This window comes from Rhinolophus hipposideros (genome assembly GCF_964194185.1).
Source record: "Rhinolophus hipposideros genome assembly, chromosome: 24".
In the NCBI taxonomy this organism is placed as follows: Eukaryota; Metazoa; Chordata; class Mammalia; order Chiroptera; family Rhinolophidae; genus Rhinolophus; species Rhinolophus hipposideros.
In genome coordinates this window covers 18,305,451-18,320,551 of record NC_138070.1, presented here as the reverse complement: position 1 = coordinate 18,320,551, position 15,101 = coordinate 18,305,451, and the positions used below count along the sequence as shown (strand labels likewise).

General features: G+C 56.7%; 1 protein-coding gene across 6 annotated transcripts in view; it reads right to left on the bottom strand.

Annotated features, from left to right (window-relative positions):
* Window positions 1-12,990, bottom strand: part of EMID1 (EMI domain containing 1) — a 44,628-nt gene extending 31,638 nt beyond the window's left edge. For 5 of the 6 annotated variants that reach the window (XR_013992452.1, XM_081036619.1, XM_081036621.1 and 2 more), the window contains exons 1-3: window positions 12,787-12,985; window positions 6,050-6,163; window positions 5,452-5,555 (exon numbers count right to left, since the gene is read on the bottom strand). Coding sequence is in view for 5 of the 6 variants with exons in the window: in XM_081036619.1 (XP_080892745.1) it covers window positions 5,452-5,555; window positions 6,050-6,163; window positions 12,787-12,887 (319 nt within the window). In the remaining variant the exon portion in view is untranslated. Of the gene's footprint in view, window positions 1-5,451; window positions 5,556-6,049; window positions 6,164-12,786 lie in introns of all 6 variants that reach the window. The other variant, XM_081036618.1, reaches the window with a different exon arrangement.
* Window positions 12,991-15,101: the final 2,111 nt, after the last annotated feature.

Here is a 15,101-nt window from a genome sequence, read left to right as displayed (position 1 = left end):
TCATGTCACCCTAGGGTGTCCTCAAGTTATTAATTCATGAACTTGTGGTTGAATATTCTTTTTCAACTAATTTGCTTCTGGACATTTCACTGGAAGCCAGAGAGGACCAGAAAAACTAATGAAAACATGGCCTGAGCAGCAGCGCTGATGTAACTGGTTCAAAGGGACTGTGAGTTAAAATTTTTAAAAAATAAAAGAAGAAAAGAAAGAAGAAAGTTTAAAGAAATAAAACTGTCAAGAAAACCAGAAAATACTGGCTCTGGATTCAGGACTCACAAAAATTAGCCCCTAAACTCCCCCAAATTCTGATAGACAGAAATACTTTAAGGCATGAACCAGGTTATAAAATAGCCCTATAGCACACAGTAGGGGAAAAGCCATGGGTTGAGGGGGAGGTCTCCTGTAGGACAAAACTGTCACATCCCTCCTATTGGTGTCGGGCCAGGGTCCCTGGAGCGGGTCGCAATGGGTTGAGAGTCCCCCTCACCCTGGCCTGGTGGTCCGTCCTGAAAGGCCTCTTCCTAGCCCCAACCACACCCTCCCAGGAACTCCAAGCTGATCCCAGAACCACAAACCCCAGATCCACTCTGGGAGCCTGACTTCAGGCCACTTCCCACCACCTGGGAGGTCCCCACCAGCACCAGCACGACCCCCCCCACATACACCCAGCCTTCCCATGACCCTCCCCACAGCTGCTGCTCCCATGTCACCTCTTCCCCTGTCACCTCTTCCAGGAAGCCTTCCTGGACAGACCAGGGCACAAAGCCCCCACTTGATGCTCTTATCACTCCCTGTCTTGACCTCCACAAGGCCAGTGCCGTCTGCAGTTTCTAGCCCTATGCCCCCATAAACAGCTGCCTTCTCTGCCCAGTGCCAGGACTGAGATAAGAAACCTCTATGCTCCTTTTCATTGGATCCTTAGGAGATCACTGAGGCCCACAGAGAAGAGACTGTTTGTTCACACAGTAGGACTAGGGAAGCTGGCATTCAAACCTTGCCCTAAGATAGGAACAGGGATGTGAGAAATTGCGGGGGGGTGGGGGGGTGCCTGTGGGCTCCATCTCTGACTTTTTCTCCCAGAAGAGGGGCTTCCTTGTTCACAAGCCACCCCCAGGTCAGCTGGATCCAGTAACCACAGGCCACAGGGGTATAGCCTCTCCAGCTCCAGCCCAGGTCTCTCTCTCAGGGAATTTACTTTGCAAATGTAAATATTTGCTGCTGTTGGCCTGAGCCAGGGATTGGGGTCAGGGCTGGGGCTGGGAGCTCCAAGAACCCTCCAGCAGGCCTCTGGGAAACTTCAGTCTGCGACTGGCCTGGCCTCTTCTTTGGTAAAAAGAGGTTCCCCTTCATTTCCTGTGCACCCACTTTATGCCAGGTCCATGCCAGGTACTGGAGACACAAGGGTAGTGATGGCCAGTGGCAGGGGAAGGGGTCACCAGAGTCAGGTCGGAGCTCCAAGGTCACAGGCAGAGAGAGCAACCACTACCCAGGTGATGGGGTGGGAGAAAGAGCCAGTGTGGGCCAGGGGTAAAATGGAGAGGGCAAGGCTAGGGCACATCGCTGGGGCATCTGGGAGGGTGAAGAGGGGAGCTGCCTGGCTGGGGGTGGAGGATGCACTGAACAGGAAGTGGGAGATGGGACCTCTGGGGCCGCCCAGACAGGAGTGGAGTGGATGGTAGCAGATACAGGCCGATTCCTACAGTGTTTAGCCCTCGGGACTCTGAATCCACAGAGTAAAGCCCAGGTGTGGCACGTGGTTAGGGTTTGAAAGACATGTGTGGGAAGGGCCTGGCTCTGGGGGGGGGGGCGGGGGAGACCAAGGGCCCAAGAAGGGCCCAGGCTGGAACCTCCAGTCTGTTCTTAAGCTTTTCTGCTGTGTGACCTTGGGCAAACTTTTTTGGTCTCTTGTTCCCCATCATGGAAGACAAGGCTGTGGGGGTCCACAGATGGGGAAGGGACATGTGTGCTGAGGACAGTGGGACAGTGAGAGAGACACAGAAGCAGCCTGGCTCCCAGGGGGCCCCATGGAGGAGGAGGGCAAGGGAGACCCTATTCCTCTTTCTGTCTGGGAGAGGCTGGAGCTGAGATTGGCTTCTGCCAGCCTCCTGGTGCCTCAAATGTTGGAACATACCTCCCTGGAAGTCCTCAGCCAGCGCTGCTGCAGAGCAAAGACCCTGGCTCCAGATCATAATGGGCCTTTTATTCAGCTGTGACCCTAAGAAAGGCATTCCCCTCTCCCAGCCTCAGTTTCCACATCTGGACCTTCTGTACCGTGACATGATGGCAAGATGCAGGTGAGTGCAAGTTACTGTGCCTGGCACGGAGGATGGAGGGAATGTTTCTTCTCCTTGTCATTATTCCTGCAGAAGAGTCTGAGGCAAGGGGATGCCGCAGACCTCACGTCAGAGCCCTGGGAGAATCCTGGCCATAATGCTTCTTGCAGTGTGACCTTGTGTGAGACCCACACCCTCTCTGATCCTCACTGTCATTGTCTGAACAATGGGGCTGATGGGTGAGAGACCTGTCTGCAGAGAGCCCCCGCAGGCAAGGTGACATGGTGGCCACAGCAGCCCTGTTCTCAGCAAAGCTCACCAGCCCAGGTCACTCAGTGGGTCAGGACCAGCCCACATGATACACTTTGGCTCTGGCTCTTCCTTGCCCATTGTTTTGGGGGTTGGAGGAACAGGCAGCCAGTTGAGAGCCTCAGCCAGGCTCCCTCCTTGCCATCTAGCCCTACTTCCCAAAGCCTGGAGCCCCTGATTGACCCGTGGTTAGGCAGGTCCCAATCCTGGCTTTCATGTACTGAGTGGCCCCAGGCTAGCCCCTTCACCTCTCTGAGCCTCAGTTTCCCCATCTGTAAAATTAAGGCCATGGGTTGTCATAAACATCAGAGACCATCCTCACTCATCACAGAGTGAACGTTCTCATTATGCAGATGGGAAAACCAGGGCTAAGAGCCTTGAAGTCCATGGCCTCACGAAGGTCAGGTCTGGAGACTCAAGGCCTGTTTGCTAAGCAGCTGACTGAGAAGTGGGGTCTCAGAGGTGGGAGGCAGGGCAGTTCTTGAGAGCCAAGACAGAACCCCCAGCACAGGGGCTGAAGAGGAGAGAAGAGATTTATGGAGCATCTACTATGAGCGAGCTGTAAGTCTGGTCCTCATAATAAGGTATGAGGTGGGCACTTTTCAATCTCGGGTGACTTCCAGATAGAGATAACGTTCAGAGAGGTAAAGTGACTTGCCCCAGGTCACACAGCAGAGCGCAACTGATCCAAGGCTGGATTTTGGAATGGTGGGTGTTCCCTCTCCTCCACAGGCTGCTCTGAGTCCTGTCGCCCCTGGTGACGCAGCTCTATGGCCCCAGGGTCATGTCACAGCACTGGGCAGACCATGAGGGCGGTCACCAGCAGGGGAAACAGCTGGGGGAGGCTGGCCTGAACCTGGCTGCGAGAGGAAGGGCAGGGCCCAGGATGGGCTAGCAATGTCCCCATGCTTCCCCACCCCCATTCCCAGGGCTCCAGCAGAACAGTTTTCCAGAATATCCAGGCCAGGGCATCATTTTACTCAGCTCTGACCCTGTGGGTGGGGAGAGGCCCTTCCTGTCCCATTAGTCACCATGCAGTGCCCACCATGGGCTACCGTACCACCTGCAGGTCTTTACTGCTTCGTTTCATTCTCACAACATCCCTGGGAGGCAGGCTCTATTATGCTGCCCATTTCACAGGTGAGGACACTGAGGCTCAGGACGGGGCCAGGCCCCAGGCTGCCGCAAGAGTACACAGGAGCGTGGTGCTCTCTAGAGAAGGCTCCCTCCCTCTGAGTGGGCATGAGATGAGTGCTGCTTGAATTGCAGCTTCCCTGCCCCCAGCCCTGCGCCCTTGCACCATGACTTACGCAATGCACAGGAAGTCCCCCGGCCCAAGGCCACACAGCTGGCGTATGGTACAGCTGGCCTGGCCCATGACGCCCTGGATAACCCCGTCCCTGGCCTGGAACCTGAAGGCCCTGAAGAGGGAGCTGGCAGACATTGGCGTTGGCCTGGCCCATCTTGCACCCCTGCCTCTCCATTGGCAGAGCTCCCAGCCCTTACTCTGGCTCCCAGATGCATGGCCTCGATGTTGGAATCCAGGGCATAGGTATTGCTCCCACCTGTCTGCCTTCACCTGCCCTATGATGGCCCTGCAGACCCGGGAAGGTCTGTCCTTGGGAGAGGAGCCAGGGACAGAGTAGCCTTTGTCTGAGCACGCCCTGCCTGGGCTCAGGTGCTCTAGGCCAGGTGACCCCCACATCCTGAGATTTTCCCCCTCCCCACCACCAGCTCCTCTGTGGCCTCCTCAGCAGCAGTTCCTCCTGGTTGGCTCTCCTCCTGGCCGCCAGGGTCCTGCCTTCCCCTCTTCCTCCCAGCAGGGACAGGAGGGTGCTGTACCTGGCTCCCCTTCATGCCTGCCTCTCCCAGCCTCCCACACTGGCCTTGATGGCTGCCTCTCTGTACAGGACCCCTGCTGGGCATTGGGCTGCTTCCTTCTCCCTGGCCACCCCACTCCTCCCCAGCTCCACTGGGGACTCCCCCACCCCTCATCTGAACCTGTCAGGCCTTCTCCCTGCTGTAGTTTCTGGTAAGCCCTGCCCCCACCCCATGTGACTCTAGGCATGTGACTCCACCTCTCTGGGCCTCTGTTGCCCCCTCTGTGAACCGTGGCTGTTGTGGGGTCCCAGGGAGGTGAAGCACGTAAATCTTTCAAGAAGCACCTAGGAATGGCGACTTCTGTTAGAATCACGTTTCCTTGATTTCAGAGGCCGTGTTTCACATGTTCCTTGATTCAGATGCTCGTGTTTCTAGCATAAGAGTCTGTCTTGCGGTGATGACATTAACATGCTGCTTTGGGGCCCTGAATGCCTCCTTCTGTTGAGGTTCTCACACACCTGGTTCTCGGGCTGGTTCTAGCCGAGCCCCATCTCTTTGGGCCATTCTTGGGAACACAGTCCGTGGTTTCTCTCACTAGGTTCCGCCCAGCTGCCAAGGGGGTGGGGGAAGCGGGTCCCTCTGCCTGGGACGCACTCCATACATTGGACACCCCGTTGAGTCCTCCCATCCCTGAAGACCTGGGGGAAGCCAGGCAGACGGGTTCACACTATATCCCATATAAACGTCTGGATCGGCTTTCCCCAGGTGTGGAGGAAAGGCTTGGGATGGTGTGACTTAAGAGGTGAGCTACACAGCATGTAGGACATTTCTCCAGGGGTCCGAGAGTCTCTCATGAGGCAGGGGGTCAACACGCAGGAGACAACAGGTGCCAACTGTGTCCGAGCTGTGCCTCGCTGGCAGCTCTATGCAGGGTACCCCAGTGTGCATGGCACTGTACACGGCGGTACCTATCGACTAAGCGACAGTTTACAGCTCCCTCCCACACGCCCTTGGGGAAGCACCTGGCCCACACCTGGGGCAGTCCTACCTTCCTCGCAGCCAGCCCCCGAGTGCCCGGGGCAGCACCTCCACTCTCGGGCAGTCACGGTCTTGTACATCACCTTGTATGTGGGTCTCACCACGGTTCTGTAGCTGAAAGAGTGCCCAGGTGGCCTGGCTCAGACAAGGTCCTCTGCTGTTTCTCCCACTGTCCGTGGGGACAAACCCAAAGCCCCCAGGGTCTTCTGCCACCTCTGGGCCCCTTTGGAGCCTCTCTCCTCCTACATTCTAGGATTCAGCCCTTTTACTAGTTCCCAACCTTCCAGCTGTGGGGATCTGGATACCAACTAGACAGGAAGCCCCTGCAAGCTGGGCCAGCCTATCCCTAGCAGTGAATGCTCGCTGAGTGAAGTCATGTGGGTGAATGGTGGGACCCCTCCCCCAGGAAGCCCTCCAGGGTACCCCAAGAGTACAAGGAGAGGTGCTGAGAATGGGCATAGGGCCAACGCTCCCTTTGCTCCACCCACCCCCGGGGTCCTAGCCTTTCTGGGCACTCCCAATGCCCTCCCACCACCACCAGACCTTTGCCCATGTTGTGCCTCCCCCTGGAATGCCATCAGCTGCTTCTCTACTACAGGCTCACTCACCTGCTCCCGGGGCAGCTCATGGGCCAGGGGCAATTCTGCAGCACTCGCTGAAGATAGGTGCCATTTTGCACGTGGCACGAGATGGTGCGGGTCACCACGTATGAGCACCAGTTCCTGAAACAGACGCCCAGAGAGGAAGCTGAGGTGCCATGTGCAGTCCCCTGCCCAAGACACTGGGAGGACAAGTGAGAAGGTCTGTGTTCCCTCCAGGAGCCCTGAGTCTCCAGGCAGAGACCCCTGAGCTCGCAGAGTCCTTTGGACCCCAGTGGGAGTTTCTGTGCTTCAGTGGCTAAGAAGTTAATTCCACAGCCCTACAGGAGGTTGCTGTGCTGGCAGCTCAGCTCTGGTCCAGCTCTGGCTCTCAGGAGATCTTGGGGAATGAGCTTCAGGGGGCAAGATGGGAACAGGGCATCTTTGAGGGGCCTCTCCCTTCTCAACACAACCTGTCCAGGCTTCCACTGCATCCTGCCTCCCACCTGGACAACAGCAGTGGTTCCTCCATTTTGCCCGTGTCTCTCCCCAGAGGGAGTACCGTAAAACGGAAACCTGGCTGTGTCCCTCCCTTGCTTACCCCATTCACCCTGAGTCCTTGAGATCTCCTGTGCCCACGTCTGCTGTAGATTTCATACCTCCAGGCTTTTGCTCATGCTGGGCCCACTGCCCGGAGTAGCCTTCCCTCACTTCTCCACTCAGCACCGCCTACCTCCAAAGCTCCGCTGTGCTGTCACCTCTCCCCTTGACCCTCCCTACTCCCATCTCCATCTGTCGCAGAACTGATGGTTCCCTGCCCTGGATCCCGTAGCACTTTGTCTACCTGTCACGTGGAATTCAGCTGGTGATTCATGTTGGCCCTGCCCCTGTCCTGGCATTTGAGAGGAAAGGCCCTGTCTCACTTATTCTTGGGTCCTGGCTGTTACACAGAGTCCCAAGCATGGAGGACTGACTTCAACAAATGCCAACTAAAGAACATATTGCAATGTACATATTAAGCACATATTGTATGCTAAGGGTATTTACATCTTCCTGGAAGGCACCTTCCTTCCCGGAAGGCACCCACCATTTTTATAAAGGGGTAAATGAGGCTCAGAAGAGGAAAGAAACTGCTCATGTCACAGAGCTGGTGCATGGTGGAGCCGGATTTGAACTGAGGAATGTGGATGGCCTAGCCTGGCCCCTGACTCCATCCCAGAGGCCTCAGCTCCCGTCTCCTCCCCATCTCCGAAGCCACGGTCCGTGGCTCTGTGAAGGCCCCAGCCTGGGAACCTGCTGACCCTGCGCTTGAGGCCACAAAGGAAAGTCTGGTGGGGCGGGGGGCTCAGGCTGAGAAGGGTCACCTGAAACGGTCCCTCCTTTCCCAGCCCTGGCAAAAAACACAAGGCCCGTGACCCCGTGCAGGGCTGAGGGCTGCTGAGCACCTGGAATGTCCCAGCCATCACAGAGGTGCCTGCCACCACTGAAATCCAGTCCCCCAGCTGCTGCCCTGCCCCCACCCAGGCCCACCTGAAGGAGACAGACCTTGGCTGGGACCAGTTGACTAACTTGCTGTGGAACCCTGGGAAAGTCCCTTCACCAGTCTGTGCCACGCTAGAATCGGTCCAGGAGGAGGAGATAGCTTAGCCAAAGGCAAGGAGGTGGGAAACCAGAGAGAGGGAATGGCTCTATTTGGCCCAATGATGTGGCAGACACTCAACAGAGCCCTGGGTCTGCCATCCCATGGAAGAGGAAACAGGTTCTTGCTGCAGTGCCGTCGGGGATGGTGCAAAATGGGGAACAGCCTAAACGGGACCACGAGACACGGAGAGCCAGATACTGTGACAGAGCCCAAGGTCTCCATATGTAAGCCACTGTGCCTAGTTAAGGGGGGGAAAGCCTGTGCAGGCCAATAGAAAAGGAGTGCATTTAAATTCCACTAAGGAAGGAGGAGAAAGCCAAAAGAATATTTATACCTGTATGCACATATATACGTAGCTATGTGTGTATAAAGTGAGGAAAAATCACACGCTCACATCATATTGCCACCTGTGAAAGCAGGCAGGGGCTTTCCATCGCTTCCATCTCCTGTGCTCACGGCAGCATCCAGTTACGCTTGCTGCAGCCAGGAGCTGGGCCCAGGGCCATCCGCATGCCTGATGATGAGCACCACTTTACAGATGGGAAGACTGAGGCTCTGGGGCCTGGGAATGCCCTAGGCACCCGTGATGAGTGACATGGTCACGGCTGGAACTCAGGTCTATCTGAACCCAGAGCTTGTGCTCTTAACCACATGCTGGCAAGGGTTTTCCTAACAAGCAGGTGGGGATTTTATAAGTTTAAAAAGATACATTTCAAAAAGGCTGCCAACCCTTCAGAGTCTCTGCGTCCCCAGAGCTTTGGTTTTAAATCTGTTGGGAGTTCTATAGTGGGGGTGGGACAGAAACCCCTTTAGGAAAGTGATGTGAGTTGTGTCTCCTCTACAGAAAAATAGGTAAAATTTGGGGTAAAATTCAAGGGGAGCTGGGAGCTCCCTGCAGCCTATGTGACACCCCCCAGGTTGGGCCAGGAGCTCTGTGAGTGGAGAAAGGAGGGAGGAAGGAAGGGAGCAACCGGGGCAGAAGACAGTCAGATGCTCTGGGCACAGAGGGGGCCCTGGGGACAGAATGAAGACCCCATGCCACTATACAGATGCCACATAAGACACACACACGCAAACACCTGCACACACATCATATGCACACACAGTGAGCATAAGGCACCTGCAAACACACATGCACACGGACACACTCACATATGCATATGTGCATACAACTCCCAGACACACATGTGCCCGTGTGCACACACACAGACCCGCAGAAGCACACACGTACACACACACTCAAGCAATCAGACCAAGGTGAATCCGGCAGGACAGGGCTCCAGAAATGACAGTCCTCTCTGCTGGGTCCACACCTGCAGACACAGCGCTGTGCACCCTCACACGTGCATCTGGAATGCACCAGCGGAGACGGCCTGTGACTGCTCCTCCTTTTCCTAGTGGGGAGCTAGAGAAAACAATTTTTTCTTCTTCCCTAATTAAAATGTCCCCCATGTGGGTTGCTGCCTGGCTCCCTGGTTTATTTCCCACGAGTTGGGGTTTACTTGAATCCTCTGCTTAGGAGACATGGAGCTGGTGGCCAGCTAACTAGACAGTTTAGATAGGAGGGGATCACCTCCAGGGGCCCCCCCTTAGCCACTTGCAGCAGCCCTGAGCGTTTCCCTCCCAGGCAGGTGCTGGGGGAAGGGCACAGTATCAAGCCAGGATGAAGCTCAGCCTGAGGGCACTCAGGAAGGTTTGCTGAATGACTGAGTGAGAGTGGCCCTGGGTGAGGAGCCAGTAGATGGTTCCAAGAGATGGTTGCAGTCCCTGGAAACCCTGCCTCAATCGTGCTGCCCCTGGGGGCCTCCTTTCCTGGAGTGTGGTCAGAGGTAAGTTGCCCAAGAACCTGGCGAGGCTGGGCCACCTGCGGTGGGATGGGGCGAGGGCAGGGCCTGGGAGGAGGCAGCCCTTCTCTCCTGGGCCTGCCACTTCTGCCCACTCAGCACCTCCTGCGCCCCCAGAGGCTGCTGGGGGAGAGAAAACAGGCCAGACCAGCTTAGCCTGGCACCAGCTGCCCCCACTAGCCCCCCCACCTGCCCTCCGCCCCCTGCCACAAGGGGCCCAGGGGACTTTGTCTCTGCGGGGCCCAGGGCTGCGATCCGGAACAGTGATAGGGGCTAATTGCAGGAGGCAGCCAAGCGGGCTGGGGGCCAAGGGCCGTTATGAAAAGGAGAGGAAAGAGAGGAGACGTACTGGGTGGGGGTTGGGTGACTAGAGCCAGAACCCCACATTGGAGGTGAAGTCCCAGTCCTAGCTCTGCTGCTTCCTAACTTGGTGACTTTGGATAAGGCCCTGACCCTCTTTGGGCCTCACTTTGTCCATCTGCAAACGGGGACAGCAGATTTTTTCTCTGGCAGGGGAGGTTTCAAGCAAAGCACTTAGCACAGTGCTAACAGTTATTGAGAATTCTTGTTCCTGGACTATGATACAGGTCCCACAGCCTTCCCTTGGGCTTGGGGACACCAGCGCAGTACCTTCCATGTGAAGTCATCCCCTCAACTGCCGGATAAGGATTGTCAGGCAGGCTCTGCATTTTACAGAGGGGGAAACTGAGGCTCCAAGAGAAGTCATCCAGGTCACCCATTTGGGCATTCAGCTGGGATTTGAGCTCCCTGGAGAGGGGCTGGGGTAGACAATGCTCCACTCTCTTTGATCCTCGGATCTGCCCACAGGAAGCTAGTACTGCAGGGGGAAGAAGCCTGGGCCAGGATACTAGCAATGCCTTTAGCTCTAGAGCCACAGTGCTGAGCTGGGTGGTTAAAGGAAACAGGGGTTCAGGCTGGAAGGGACCTCAGAGGGGCCGGAAGCAGCCCCAGCAGGGACTGAGGGGTGGACAGGGGCAGGGGTGAGCCAAGGCAGCTCTGCATGGCCCCCGGGCACCCTGGTTCCTGGGGTCTCAAAGTCTCACCACATTCCTGGGGCTGGGGGCGGCCCCTTGGATGCCTTCCCGGGCCTCCCCCTCCCCAGGCACAAAGCCTCTTTTCTGCCTCTTGTCCCTTGGCTGCCAAGGGGCGCCTGGGGCGCCGGGCTGGGGGCGGAGGGAGGGCTGATGCGGCGAGACATCCCCTTGCTGTCTCCAACGATGCTGGGATGGGGCCACAAGGGGAAGTCCTGGCAGCTGAGGACCAGATTCCTCCAGCTAGAGGTCCCTTCCCCCATCTAATGTTGGTGATAGCAGGAACCACTGTATGTCAGGCTCTGAGCTGGTCCTTCCGATGGGGGACTGCCCACCCTCAGAACAGGCCCATGAGCAGGGGATGAGGGGAAGGAAGAAACAGTGAGGAAACTGAGAAGGAAACTGAGACCCAGGGCTATGAAGTGACTTACTTGAGATCACATGTTGAGTGGGTGACAGAGCCAGGCCCAGAGCCCCTAACTCCTAACCAAGACCTGCAAACCCCTACCAGACCCGCAAGCTGATGACCTCTGCTGGGGTGAAAAGGAAACTGGATTTGGAAACTGTCTGGCCTGGACTGAGGTGCTTTTATTCCTTTCTATGCCTCAGTCTTATCTGTCACACGGGAGCAAGAGCCTTGCCCATGGGGCCTTTGGATGCTCAGGCCACTGTGAACAGACACCTGCCCACAGCCACCATCCCACTCCCAACCAGGAAGCTCGGGGGGCAGGGGGTCAGCAAAGAACCCAGGCTGGGAGAATCTGCCCTGAACTGGATGGAGGAAAGTCAGGACCTTAAGTCTTTTCAACCATCATCCTGAGCCTGACACTGGGAATTTCCAATTCAGAGTCTCAGTTGTCTTAGCACCTGGAATCCTGGGGGTTCACATCCACGTCCTGGGCAGGTCACATCCCCTCTCTGAGCCTCAGTTTCCTCCGCTATGAAATGGGGACCATGAAAATGCATGCCTCCCAAGGCAGTTAGGAAGATTCTGGAGGCAACGGATACAGGTAAAATACCCAGCCCAGGCCAGCAGTGGTCAGCATGCAGTAGGTGGGGGCTGTGACATCTGCCACCTGTCCATCCCTGTCTCAGACAACTACTCTTCTGGCCTCTGATGTCACAGCCATTTCTGCCCTCCAGCCCTCTTCATGTCACCTGCTCTTGCTAGCCCATCATGCCCCCTGACCACTGGGAAAGGAGAATTTCTGAAAAGAATTAAAGAAGTGAGGCCACAGGGGTGAGGGCTGGGCAGACATTCGAATGTGATGAAAAGGCCTGGAGAGGCCTGGCTACTCTTTATTGTCTGCCTCAGACAAGGGAGGCGGAGGCAGCTGGCCCTCAAGAGGGGACCCCAGCAGGAGTGGGGGCTGCAGCCAGGATAGGACTTGGCAGGTCCAAACAGTGTCATCAAGGCCAGAAAGACACAGTATTGAATCCTAGCTCTTCTATTAATGGCCCATGAGCCTAGAAGATTATATTAGTTCTCTGGGGCCTCAGTTTGCTCATCTGCTAAATGGAAACAAGTGCTCCTGAAACTCATTCAGTCCCTTAAGGATTAATGAGGACACTGTATATAAAGGGCCCCCTCACTGGTACTGGGAGACGCTCCACAGACACCAGCAGAGAGAACGCCCCTGGCTCCTGAGAGAGCCTCATGAAGACAGAGTACTCCCTCCCATCTCTGTGCAAAATGCCAGGTCCCTGGGGGCTGATACTGACCCATGGCAGTGAAACTCCACCCCAAACTCTTCCTCCTCCAAGGGAAATAAATAGCCGGTACTATAAAAAGCCAGGAGCAAGGAAAGGGAGGAGGGTCCCCGAAGTGTGCGCTGGGGGTGTCCTGGGTTTTCCTATGTGCTGGGCGGGGGCGTGAGGGGGGATGTTGGCTTAGGGGGACGGAAGTCCTGGGGGAGCTTCTCCCTCGTTGTTCCCCTTTTCCCTCTTCCGGGGCTCTAGGGGTGAAATGGTGAGGGTAGAGGAGGCTGTCGGGGCTGCCGGTTCCAGACACACGGAGTAGAGGACTCCCCGCATTGCTGGGAGTCTCTGCCAGATAGCGGGACGGCCCAGGGTCCCTGCCCCCACCCAGGTTGGCACTGCGGAGGGGTCCTGGTCCCTCTCCCAATCCCGGGCTTGCACAGACATTGCGGGGACGGGGAGGGAGTGCCCAAAGTCCCGGCCCCCAACCCAGGGCTGGCAGGGCACAGAAGTGGTGGGGCCAGCCCTTACCTGCGGCCGGAGAACTGGGCTCCTCCGACGCTCCACGCGGCGCTTCCTCCCGGGAGCAGGAGCCCAAGGCAGAGCAGTGCCCAGGCCTGCGGGCCGCCCATGCTGCGCCCGGCGCCCTCCGCGCGCGGCCCCTCGCCGTCGCCGCCCCCAGCCTGTCGTTCACGCCCGCCGGCGCCGCCAGCCGCCCCGGACGCGCAGATCCCGGTTCCCAGCGCAGCAGCGGGAGGGCGGGCGGGAGGCGGGCGCGGGGCGGGGGCGCGCGTTCGCGGCCTCGCCCGGCCCCTCTGCGCGGCCCCCTCCCCCTGCGCTGCTGCTGCCAACCCGGAAGGAGCCCCGGGGGGGCGGGCGCCCCCGCCAGGAGGCCGGCCAGGTGCCCACCTGAGCCTGGCGCTCTGCGCCGCGTGGTCCTTTTGGGGGCGGGGTGCCAGTTCGGAGATGCCCTCCCACGTGTTGCAGACTGGGGAACTGAGTCCCAGGGCCACGGTCTCAGACGCTGCCAGGACCTGAAGCCGCCAAGCCTGAGCTAATGATAGGGCCGGGGCTCTCCCCCTCATATTTGGGAGATCCAGTTCCTGAGGCACGCGGGATCCGTCCATCCATGCAAGAAAGGCTTCCTGAGCAGGGAGCAGTGTGCAGGGCACCTCACCACCTCTTCACATCCTGTCTGTCTAATCTTCAAACCACTCTGAAAGAGGTGGGCACAGTTATCCCCATTTTACAGAGAAGAAAACTGAGGCCCAGGCACTCATAGTCCCCCTGGAAGAAGACATGGGTTAATCCTATAAGGTCAAGTGTCCACTCGTTGCCATATTACAGATGGAGGAACTGAGGCACAGAGAGGAGATGTCATTTACCAGTGATTGGAAGAGCTAGGATTTGAACCCAGATCTCCTGACTTTAGAGGGAGTCAATGAGGGAAGAGTATAGACAGCATATTGGTCCGGGCCTAGGTATCCCCAATTGTAACAAGGTAAGTATTTACTTAGAGTGGAGTTTCTTCATCTGGGGTACATGAATGAGCTTCTGGGAAGAGGGCTGTGAATACCACCAAGGTGTGTGCAAGTGTGTATGTGTGTGTATGTGTGTGTATGTGTGTGTCTGTGTGTGTGTGTGTGTGCAGGTGGGTGTGATGTCTGTGGGCGTGTGTATGATAGGAGTATGTGTTTATGGGAAGGGACCACAGCTTTCATTAGAGGGGACCCCAAAACCCTGCAAAACTCCAGGAGTCTCTAACCCCCTTCTGCCTGAATTAACTTGCAGCAGGCAGTCCTGGGATGAGGAGCCCCCTGCTAAGCTTGGTGGTGCACTGGGGGCCTGTCCCTCAGAATCTTGCTGTGGCTTGTCCAGATCCAGGATCATTGTGAGCAACACTCCAGTGGGAAGGACCTGCCAGCTCCTACCTCAGATTCCTGGAGACTGCCTGTCCTGGACTCACCAGGGTCGGGAAGCAACAGGTCCTGCAGCTGAATCAGGATGTGGGAGGGTGTGCTGTTGTAGAAGCAGCTGACCCCTGTCTCCTGCAGGGGCAGGTAGGTAGTGAGAACTGGATTCAAACCTTGCCTCTGCTGCCTCTGCCTGAGTTAGCTAGGGCAAGTCCTGCCTTTCTCTGAGCCTCAGTTTCTCTTGTAAGGAGGACAGTTGCACGTGCCTTATGGGGGTGTAGATAGGAATGAGATATGGTAATGCCCTGGCACCCGCTTTCCCCTGCTTCACATGGTCCCTCAAAGGCTCCCTACTTCTTCTAATGACATCATCATGGCACCAACTTTGCCCCCTTAGGGAGCTGCCTGCCTCCCTCTTTTCCATATGTGATTTTTGGGCACCGACTGCGTGCCACCTGTCTTACCCTCAAGACATGCAGCTTTGTGCTTCTCCAGTTAGCCCTCGTTTTGACACAACTGGATCTGTGACTTAATCCCCTGGATAACTCATTACTCTCAAGGGGCCTTTTCCTGAGAGGCTCGGAGGCCCATCTTCAGCCTGGTCAAGTGGCTGGGAACAGAAACCTTACCCCAAAGGGCACTTTGAGGGGCATGCAGCTCTTTAAGAAGGAGAAGAGCTGGCATCTGTCCTGGGGAGGGTCTAGGAGGGCCTGTGAGGTGCCTGGGACTCCCTCTGGGCGCCACAGAATGAGGAGACACCACCAGGTCTGTTTGCAACATGTCCAAGATGCTCCTATGATTTAATGGCACACATACAGCTTTACCATTAGACTCATGAGAACTTCAGGCCCATGAAGAATTTCTCCAGCAAGGGACTCTCTCCGTTAGACCTGTTATCAACATTTTGACATCAAGGGATTCTGTCCTTGTTAA